The 12,018-nt window shown below is 31.0% G+C and overlaps 1 protein-coding gene across 1 annotated transcript; it reads left to right on the top strand.

Moving 5' to 3' along the window:
* The first annotated feature begins 1,790 nt into the window (after positions 1–1,790).
* Positions 1,791–8,588, top strand: LOC148597509 (uncharacterized). Its single transcript, XM_088563234.1, has 7 exons — positions 1,791–2,043; positions 3,732–3,760; positions 4,109–4,232; positions 5,673–5,804; positions 6,508–6,621; positions 7,650–7,766; positions 8,389–8,588. The coding sequence occupies exons 3-7, from the start codon at positions 4,127–4,129 to the stop codon at positions 8,535–8,537; spliced, it is 618 nt and encodes a 205-aa protein (XP_088419360.1). The 5' UTR covers positions 1,791–2,043; positions 3,732–3,760; positions 4,109–4,126; the 3' UTR covers positions 8,538–8,588.
* The last annotated feature ends 3,430 nt before the right edge of the window (positions 8,589–12,018 follow it).

The following is a 12,018-nucleotide window of genomic DNA, read 5'->3' as shown; positions in this document are numbered from 1 at the left end:
TAGGTTCATTTAATGAAAGTTATCATTCCGTATAAAAATATTATTGCTTGTAATTTATTTCTAAATAATCATTCAAATATATGCTTTAAACCACAGCAATGATAAAAAAGTGTTTAATACATGACCAAAATTTCGTGCAACACAATGTTTGCGTCTATTCAAAAACATGAAGAAAGAAACCATTCATATCATAATAGACATGAATCATGGAAACTCAACTTTATGTCTACCACTCGAAGTCCAACAATGCGACAAATATTGCAAGTCCTTGGTAAAAAAATGATAAAACGGAGTCCCCATGAATTACTTCTTCATTATACCGTACTGCTCAAATCTATAATTTTAAACTTTGTATGTACATTTATTTGGTGTCTTCATATATAACAAGAAAAGATATTGAGAATTTGTCAAAAAGACAACAAGCCCACTAGGTTGAGAAATGTCAGTTACATGGATAACCTCCCGACGCTTTGTGATTTGTTTTCATGGCCGATGTACAGAACTGTGTGTCGGATACATCCAATCATAATCACCTTCACTTTATGTAATATCTGCATGTATATACAAATATATTAATAAGTTATTCTTGCTAGTTCCAAGTTCAACGTTTTATACCTCACCAATTAATGTTGACTAATAAGAATAATACAAAGTCTATTATCCCACACTTTAGTTACCAAATTAAATTAACTTGTTTTTTCAATTGTTAAGCCGTCGACATTGACATCGGGGTATTTGAAACTGATGTAGCATTGACACTCATTGACCTACTTACAACTTTCATTCGTTTCAAAATTAAAAACATTACGGCCTTTAACCACTCTTACAGAGAATCAATGTCTTCTTCTTCTCGTTTTATCTATTTTCTTGGGTAGTCCTCAACGGCATCCAAAAGAACTTTAAAGTTATAATTCCAATTTATGGAGCGTGGTTCGCGGTACTTTTCGCCTTTAGAACGGACTTTACGCGGAGATTCGTTTTCGATGATGGTTAAATCTCCCGTAACAAAGTGACCGGAATGACCATATTTGAATGGAGATTTTTTGCAAGAACAGTCAAGTGGTTTAGACTCGAAATCCTCAATCTCGAGGTTCTGCAATATCATTTTATAATTGAAAATTTTGAATGCAATGGGTGAAGTATAGGAATATGAAATAATTGGTATGGATTTTTCTTTGAAATGTGGGGAACTTTGTTGGTAACTTTTTTGTGATGGAGGATGTCAGCAAAATTAAGTGCATCTATACTTTTGTTTACAAACGGTAGTGGAAGAAATGCTCGAATTTTGTCAGCTTGACTTTTCACACAAACTGGTTTAAGAGTCTGTGGAAACCAATATCTAAAATGATGGCAACAAGTCTGTATAATGATGAGGTGGGGTCAGAAACGGGAGTGTCAAGACTTGTCTTGTAAAGGAAGTGTAGTAGAGTGAGAGGTATATAATAGAGTTCTAAGACGTCCAAAATATCATTTAATGAAGTAATTACGGTTATTCAACTTGTTATTGTAAAATATATAATAGCTTTATCCGTTTATCTTAATGATGATTAAATCAATTCGGTTTTGCATGTTTAAAATACAAAACATAAATTTCAGTTTTGGGGTTCACTTTAGTGCACATATGTGCTATTTTCTTCACTGTTTTGTTTCTCCGATGCAGTAACAGCTGATATAGTGTTTACTTAAACTTACAATCATACAGATACATTAAAAAACGAGTCTAAATAAAGAACATCGAATGATATATTTTGCATCGTATAACAGAATGCTTATTACTATTTGTTCATTGTAAACGTTTTCTATATTTGGTCTTGGTAGAATGCCGACGTATTAGACGGAGGGGATATCTATTCAACAAAAGCTGGAAAATAACACGAAACTCATTACGAAAATCACAAAAAAGTACACACAAAAACAAGAAATACAAATCCCTTCACCTTCCAAATCAGTCATACATTATTATATAAATATAGATGAAACATTTGTTCAGATCAAGTGCATTTCTTACAGATCCAGAAAAGTCCATGAAAAGAGTCAAACGAGGTAAGTGACTTTTGTATTAAAAGAACAACAACTACCCAAAGGTTTTTTTTTTTTTTTTTTTTTTTTTTTTTTTTTTTTTTTTTTTTTTTTTTTTTTTTTGGACTACCTTTTTCAACTATTCATGGTCGTACCTTAAACATTTTTGTTACTGTTTATGCGACTATGGGCTGATCTCTATGTAAGTAAAGTCTTTTTCAACAATCGTTTAGTTATGTTTATTTAGATTTATTTGTTGAATGTAAGATGGTAAGAATACGTAGACATGAACCCTTTCACAGCTGTCACAACATCGTAAAAACAAGAAAGTAAACAAAATATCAAGTTACTAGTAGTGCACTAAAGTTAACCCCAAAATTTAAATAAATGTTTTGTATTTTAGGCGACTGAATTTATGCTAACTTCATCAACACTCACATCTTTAAGATACACGTAGAAAGTTATTGTATATTTTCCGATGACAAATTATGAATCATACTATTAAGTATAATATTTATTACTATTACATTGATTATTGTTATCTCAGATTTTTGTTTCGAGTCTAACATTGATGGGAGAACTTTCTGTCGTGAAAGTGAATAGAAAGTCGAGCGAAAACATTTAAGATTTAAGAATTTTGCCGTTCTAATAATGTTATTCTTGTTTTTACTGTAAAAAAAACGAAGTTTATATATTAAAAGTGAAAAACTTTCTGCAGACAAAGTAGAGCATCAACTATTCACACATTATTTATTTTTTTTTGTTTTTATGTTGTTTTTCTATTTTTTTTTGTTTTTTGTTTTTTTGTTTTTTTGTTTGTTGTTGTTGTTGTTTTTAGCATAGAGTTGTTCTCGTTTAAATTTCCTTTAAATATCGTGTTCTTGATTCTAACATTCAGCTCTGGCATTTTACTACCTACAGTCCTTGAACCGATCCCGCAATACGATTTGACGAATCGATGACCGTTGACTGATTGATCGCTAACGGATCGATGATCGATCTGATCGCAGTTTTGTTATGAAAAATGATATAAGATCCGTTTGAAATAGACGAAATGTAAAATAAAAGTATAAATTAATGTTTAAATGTATTACATTATGTAAATATGTGTAAAATTGACAGAGAAAACAACAAAAACAGTATAATACAGTGACCGCTTTATCATCACGTGATGCGATCATCGATATAATGGATGGATCAATGACTGACCGGAAACTGATCGATGACCTATCGCAATTTTTGTTGCACGGATCGGTTCAGGTACTGTAGCAATGGCTTTTACAGTATTAAAGTTAAAAGTGCCCGGATGACATCGTATAGCCTTTACCACAGATCCGAAACACACACGCAATCAAAGTTGTTTGTCATTGAAATTTTACATCTAGTTCCCCCTAATTTATACCATTGAAAGTACCATGTAAAAACAAACATTTCATTGAACAGTTAAGTACCTGTTTTGAATCTTTATCTGGTTTGACGCTTTAAATGTCATTCAGGACAAAAATGTTAAAAATCATCCGATTTGTCATGCTTCTGATGTAATAGTAAACGTTCATTTTGCAGATGTTCTTCTTTTCCAAGCATATTTTATAATGCTTTATATAATATTTATAGATGTGCCTAAATTGTATAAAAAGATATGCTCTGACGGTATTTTATCTAGATATACACAAACAGGTTATCTTTGTAGATTTGCACAAATTGTTTTGTAGATCTCAGTGTGATTGTTAACTAAGGAAAGGTAGGAAAAACTATTATTATTATTATTATTATTATTATTATTATTATTATTATAATATTTGTCTGATCCACAAATGGGCAAGTTGAGTGCTGACAGATATGAACTTATTTATTTGCCTATTAATTAATAAAATTGTTGTTAAAAAATAAAGTTGAAAAAAAAATAAATAAAAAAATGGCGCCAAAAAAAAAAAAAAAAAAAAAGGCGTGAGAAAATTTTGCGCGAAAAAACTAAGAAAGGGTAGGAAATACTAATATTTATTTTTTGTCTGATCCATATTTTGATTATATAATGTTTTATCTTAGTACAAAATCATTTATTGATTGTTTTGTCTATCTTGTTCTGTAGATTTCTTGTTAAACAAATATGTTTGGTTTGAATATTGGAATGATGGTTATGTTATTCCTGGTGACCGTCGTTTCCTGGAGATTTCCACATAGAAGCCATTTTAAAAAGGGACGGTACAATAGAAGTACGTATTTGTTTTGGTATTTGCTGATTTATAAATAGGTAGGGCTTTAGTCAATTTGGGATATTATTGTTTAACTGTTCATATAGTTTATTCTTATATGAGAGAGACAGTCATTTCATGGATCTTTCCCTACTCAAGAGGTTTTAAAAAGGACAGCATAATAGCGTAGCGTTTTTGTAATAATGAAAATAATAAAAATGATTCCTAATAAGGCTTTACTAGTATTGAGAAAATGTTTTTTTAACTGTACATATAATTCTAACATCATTGTGACGTTGTCAGATCCTTACATATGCATACGTTATTTTCCCTGTATCGAAAATTATCATATAGATTAGAGAAGCAAATATTCTTGTTGCACGTATAATTTGGAAATATTTGAGTACGTTTTGCTGTTTTCTCTCTAAAGGAAATTTCAGGTAATTTTAGTTAATTTTAGTTTATTTTGGTGTTATTGTTTTATATTCCTTACACGGAATTCTTTATGTGAACTACTTTTTCCGAATAATTCGGATAAATGGGATATAATACGAGATTGGGATTTATAATGCAAAGAATAAAGATATCGGTCTAACAGAACATGAATCGGTCCGTGCAAGAAAAATAACGATCGGTCATCGGTCACCGATCAGTTATCGATCCGTCGAACCGATCCACATAACAGGTGGACCTATTACTTCACAACAGAGCAGTCAATATATTTTACATATTTACTTTTCAATTTTACTCAAGTAACAAAATAGATAAAACATCATTAAATACTTTCATTACATTTGGTTTATTTTTAACAGATCATTATACATAATAAAACGCTGTCAGATCGGTCACCGGTCAATCGGTTATCGATCCGTCATCGATCAATCAGTAAGGGTCATGGATCCATTCATCGATCAAAACCAAAAAAAAAAAAAAATTCATCGCAATTTTGACAATCAACAAACGTCTCTGGACTTTGTGCAGGCGATGTTGCCATAGAGGTCACAGCGGTACGAGTTCGAGTCCCGCAGAGGGAACGACCAAAAATTTGCTTCGCAAATTTGACAGTTCTAACATCGTTGGGAATTTTTCAGACCCTTATATATATATATATATATATATATATATATATATATATATAGAGAGAGAGAGAGAGAGAGAGAGAGAGAGAGATACGTAGGGACACAAGTGTTTAAACATAATTTTTAACATCACAATATTTCTCAAAACAAAACAAAAAATATATGATTGACCATGTAATTTAATATATATATATATTCGGAAATTATGTTTTTTTTGTATTCAAGATCTCTAATATGTATCAATCTTTTAGACATTTTGATCCTTGCACATATGATTCTTGCCTTCTTTTGACAATTGTCAGGAGATTTGTTTAATTTCTATAATGCTGTTACTTTTTATTATATGGAATAATATATGTTACACATAATTAACACATTTCAGATCCTTGTGAACATTATTATTGTGCAAATCGGGGAACATGCATCTCAACTGTTAAATGTCATGAATACGGGGAAAAAAGACAAACGCCAGTATGCAAATGTACAGGGTCATGGCAAGGACAGCGATGTGATGGTATGTAATGTTTTAATACTTCTACTATAAATATCAAGAATAGGGCATTGATCATAAACTGTAATTTCTTCACGCATAAATGATTTTACGTTGTCATCCAGATAAAGACATGTTTATATAAACTATTACTGAATAAAAATTGAACGCTGTTTCGTTATCAATTCGTGTAACAAATCAGAAAAGAACTGTACCATTAGATAAATGGTTTTAGAGTGCATTATGTATGTCATCCTGTGTTTGTGAATATGCATCTCTCTTGTTTGTACTTATATGATAAAACATTCCATGCTTTTGGTAACACTTAATATTGAGATTATTTATCGTATGTAGACAATTGCAAACATTGAAACTTATAACCAAAAGAGGTTAAGGCGAGATTTATGAATTAAAAAAAGTTTTTGCAATTGAAAACATAGGGCGAAGTATTCCCTTGTAAAACCCTTTCGAAATACTTCTAGTGACACAAGTGCACTTAATACTAATGTATTGTTAAGAATAGTAGAACATATAAATTATATTTCCCTTTGTCAACAAATCGTGTATTTCTCATTTATCGAGTAAAAATTAACAATGTAATATAATATCAAGTTATGAAGATTTTGTGTAAGAATGAAAGAAGTTGATAGTTTGAGATGATAAGCAACAAATTTCTATAACTCATTTGCCATTGTTCATAAATTCTCAAAATATGTCTCGCTTTTAGAGAATCCCTGCACAGGCTACAACTGCAATACTGGGAAATGCCTTATCAGTTCAGATGGTTCACCTATGTGTTGTTGTCCGGATGGATGCATGGGAAAGACATGCAGTGAAGAAAGTAAAGTTTTCTGTAATCCTTGCAAACTGTTAAGTGTTTAGTATGAATCAGGCAAAATGTTAAAAATTAGAAACATACATGTCAAAACCCACCGATCTGACAATTTCATCACTCACGAATGATTACCCTTTTTTGAAAAGACCGTTTTCGATCAAATTGGTTCATACGAATTTGAATAGAAAGTTAGAAAAACTGAGGTTATCTGCCCTTAAAATAATCATGTTAAGTAAATTTCAATAAAAGTATAACTAAATTTTCCTCAGTGATATGGAAAATTTCGTGTTTTTCCCCTTTGATATTGGAAGTATAAAAAGTCGAATTTGACTTTCAAAATGGTGTCTTCTTCACACCGTATTTCACTAACTGCCTGATTCTTACACTTAATTAAACTCAGGTTATGTATTTTGTCTTGTGGTAATGTTATCTGCAAGTTTAATTTTTATTTGTCTAGGGCTACACTAGCCATACATCGGGTCTGTATATGTAATATACCGTCATGCTCGTTTGTTTTAACTTCCTGTATGTCGTTAATTTACTGTCGTTTTTTTTCTTTTTTTTCTGAGGTTAATGCCTTATATTTTGTATAAGACCTTGATAATAATAGTGTTTATTTGGAAGCCATCTTCAACTTATAGATTAATATACTGGTGTCATTTTTGTTTAACAAGATGTAACATATATAACTGTGCGAAGAATTTCTTTCCGAAATACATCTTAACATTTCGAATCTAGCTACATACAATGCAAGCTCTCATGTAAAAACATAAATTTATCTACTTATTATATGTTTTTCCCGTTTGTTTATTTTTTTTTATTTTTTGCTTAATATATTTGTTATACAATGACATTCAACTACGAAATTTCAAACAATTTCGGATAAACATTATGCGGAACTTTATAATGATGGTAGGGGTTATTGTTCACATTAAGGAAGATCCATCGTGTGTCAAAGTTTTGTACATAGATGGCTATAAATTATTGAATATTATGAAGAACATGAGACAAAATAATTATTTTGATATTAATAGATAACAGTACATGTTTAGCTGCCGGTGGGATGTGTGTCGAGGCAGGGAAATGTGAAGGAGCCAACAACATTAATGTTTCCTGTTGTAACGGAAACGTATGTTGTAAGGTAAAACCATGTACGTATATCAGATGGAAACAAGTTTCAGCTTACATGTGGTCTCCCAGTTTCCAAATCCATCGCCTTGAATTTAAACATGCAATCATTGATGTGCATTGTAAAGACAAGTTTGCTTTGTAAAATGTTCTGATCATAACTGACCTCGAATAAATGTTTCTCCTTATTGTCATGTGGTCTATAAATAGCTGTTATCAAACAATAAGTTGCATAACATATGTTTAAATTAACGGATATAATAATATAAACGACAGTATACTGAAAATGAACAATGCAACATCCTCTTCTAAAATTCATACTTTGGCTATGTTTTGTTTATACTGTAGCGTGTAGTGAAATTAATTGCCAGTTTAATAGTTGGTTGACGTCGTTGCAGATGTTTTGTTTCGTTGTGTTAAAATGGTTTTTATTATTATTATGAAATAATGAGTTTTAATTGTGAGTAAAATTTTATTGCATAGTAAAAGCAATGCATCGTTCAAACGTTTATGATAACAAAAATATATGATAAGAGATAAATAAATAAACTGCTTAGTTTAAATATTTCTATGAAACATTGGGGCATTTCAGAACCGTTAACGTTATCTTCTGTTTATTTCCGTTTCCTTTATTTCAAATTCAAGGTGAGCGAACAGGAAATGCTTGTAAAAGAAGAAATGCCCAATTCAAATGTAGATCAGCATGTGATATTGATCAAACTGCAGTGCAACCCGATAATGGTTTAGAATGCTGCGAAGGACAGAAATGCTGCGGCGTTTTTAGTGACGATTAAGACAGTTGTTCTGAATGTCATTGTACAATAAAGTCTTAACATAATTATCAATCGCTGTCATTTTTTCATGGATGTTAGCTTTGTTTAATAGGTTTTGAAATATACGATTTGTTCGACTTTCTATTATTTTTGTATATCAATCCGTGATCAATTTCAAACACATGTATTGTAAGAATTCATGAACAAGGCAAAAGAGTTACAATAATGTGTTGCTTGTCATCTCAAAATCTTCATAACTTGATATTATATTACATTGTTAATTTTTACTCGATAAATGAGAAATACACGATTTTTTGACAAAGGGAAACATAATTTATATGTTTTACTATTCTTAACAATACATTAGTATTAAGTGCACTTGTGTCACTAGAAGTATTTCGAAAGGGTTTTACAAGGGAATACTTCGCCCTATGTTTTCAATTGCAAAAACTTTTTTTAATTCATCAATCTCGCCTTAACCTCTTTTGGTTATAAGTTTCAATGTTTGCAATTGTCTACATACGATAAATAATCTCAATATTAAGTGTTACCAAAAGCATGGAATGTTTTATCATATAAGTACAAACAAGAGAGATGCATTATCACAAACACAGGTTGACATACATAATGCACTCTAAACCATTCAACTAATGGTAAAGTTCTTTTCTGACTTATTACACGAATTGATAACGAAACAGCGTTCACTTTGTACTCAGTAGTAGTTGATATAAACATGTCTTTATCTGGATGACAACGTAAAATCATTTATGCGTGAAGAAATTACAGTTTATGATCAATGCCCTATTCTTGATATTTATAGTAGAAGTATTAAAACATTACATACCATGACATCGCTGTCCTTGCCATGACCCTGTACATTTGCATACTGGCGTTTTTTTTCCCGTATTCATGACATTTAACAGTTGAGATGCATGTTCCCCGATTTGCACAATAAAAATGTTCACAAGGATCTGAAATGTGTTAATTATTGCAACATATAATAAATAGTAACAACATTATAGAAATTAAAATAAACAAATCTCCTGACAATTGTCAAAAGAAGGCATTGTGTAAATAAACTAAATTCTAATATCAGGACAAAAAAAAAGATGGCATCAACTTCTATCGTCCTAATTTGCTGCAGGCATTTCAATGGTTAGCTATGTTTAATAGCACTCAACCTGCACACTTTTATTCACTTTTATTAATTGCGGTACTGATTTCCAGCATATTGTGTATAAATCAAGTAGCACAAAATTACCACCATGGAAAGCGATTTCGTTTGCAAAAATATAAATGTATAATTGAAAACAGTTGAGTATCTTATATTTTTATAGTTAACGAGTAATCAAGGGAACCAAGGTTATAGCGGTAATAAAAAAAATGTAATCTTGGGACAAAGTCCAGACATGGAAAACAGACATACACAACAAAGAACATAATGTAACTAAAATCATACATACAAAATAACAAAAGGAAATGAGCAACTCGGACTCCACTAAAAACTGGGAACATGGACCTGGTGCACCGGTAGGGTAAGCGTTCTCTGCTTTTCTAGAAACACCCGCCGAGTTGCTCATAAGATATCGGTCTAACAGTACCTGAATCGGTAAAAAATTACGATCTGTCAATGGTCACCTTAAACATGGTAATGTGCGTTAAAATGAAAGGAAGTCATTATCGTGTTAGAATGTCGAGTCATTATCACATGATATTTTTCAAAGAAATGACACGAAAAATGCTCATGAAGAAAACATTTTCTATAAATAAACTGCCTTCAAAATTAATAAAGCCATAGCCTGTGGTTCAGGGTATTATCAACGTTTCAGGTAATATCACTATACGTAGAGCAGTCAATTCATTATAATAATGAAATTCATTTAAATGTATATTAGTGTATAAATAGAATTTTGATGTGTCTTAAAATTTATATATGTAAAAGTCGGTGTAAGACTGCTCCATTCCACTTATTCTCATAGTTATTATCCAGATGGATATCTAGGTTTGTTCAAATTCAATTACTGTTTGAACAAAATGAAATCTGTTGCGGGAAACAGGACGGGCAAGATGAAAAACAGATGTAATACTTATCCAACGTTCATTACTCATATGTTTACAAACGCTCAAGCACCTATTTTTTTTTTTAAATTCAAGATGTAGTTTCACATGGAATTAATAATTAAGGTATCCAATCTTACCTGAATATTTGCTATATTATAGCAATGCACGCACATGCGTTACCTGTTCATAATATCGCATTTGGTGCTTTAAGGGTGAAATACGTTTGATTTTACAGTCGTCATTAATACATATGACTGATCTATATATCGCATTAAAACGTTTAATACCATTATGCTTTACACGCCTATTTCCATATATTTTTTTAATTTCCTTGTTTAAATATTTTGATGTGATAAATTTATTCGCTAATATGTTTCTGCTGGTAATTTTCAATTTATAATATAAATAGCGTGAATGATTACTGAAAAAGATGAGGAGTAAACTTGACAGGTTCAAACTGAAAAATAACGCCAAGTTGGTGTTAAGTAGATAAATGGCTTGAAATGAGTTATTCAAAAGTATCCCAATACTTACTACATTTACAATAAATCAAATATTTAGATTTGTCGTCTTCTGCTGTCCATTGCTCCGTTTTTCTTATATTTGCAGCGAATGAACATTTCTCTCCTACCACACAGACTGGTTTACTCTCGCATTAAATCATCATCACATGAAATATTATGCTTATTCTAAATGGCTTTGCGGTGGATTTGAGACCCGATGCTATTTGTATACTGATAAAAAATATTTCTGTTTGATATTTCAATAAATACCTTATTATGCAAATATTTAGACATCTAATAGAAAGGTTAAGTATCATGTAAGTTTTTAGTATTGGCTGCGAAATGCACAATACAATCAATGATAAGATTCCACCCACCCTGCATGCAGTTGATTGTTCTTGTATATGTAAACATACAGAAAAGTATTGTCGTTTTTTATATGAACAGATTTAAGATTCAATAAGGCTACACGTTTTGAATGTGCTTATCACCTATAATTGTAAGGTATATATTAGATATCCAAATAACGCCAATGCATTTACTTGTCAATTTTTTTTATTTTTGTCAATTAAGCAATGTTAGTCCTTACCGCTTTTGCGTTTAGGTCAAAAACGTCATATAAAACATTTAATTCAATGGCTGCAAAACGGTCTAGAAAATTCATTATTGCAATGTACATCTTTATGAGATTTCGAGGGCGATCAAAACTTTGCGAACTTGGAACTTTATTGTCTAAATTCGATTCTGCTTACCAGACAATTTTGTTGTTTTTGTTGTTGATGTTATTGTTTTGAGTATTTGAGTTATTGTCGTTATCTACTGACCTTGTTTGTCTATTTAGCAATGCTTTTCATAGATTGCTTACACACATCGTCCTTTAATGTAATGTTTCAATGAATTTATTCTTTGTCTCGGTGGTTTATTTCCCTAGGTTTTTC

This window comes from Perna viridis, chromosome 15, assembly GCF_037379345.1.
Source record: "Perna viridis isolate PV_CMFRI_1.1 ecotype Kerala chromosome 15, ASM3737934v1, whole genome shotgun sequence".
In the NCBI taxonomy this organism is placed as follows: Eukaryota; Metazoa; Mollusca; class Bivalvia; order Mytilida; family Mytilidae; genus Perna; species Perna viridis.
Note: the sequence above shows the minus strand (reverse complement) of the source record. Positions and strands in the feature narration are given on the sequence as shown.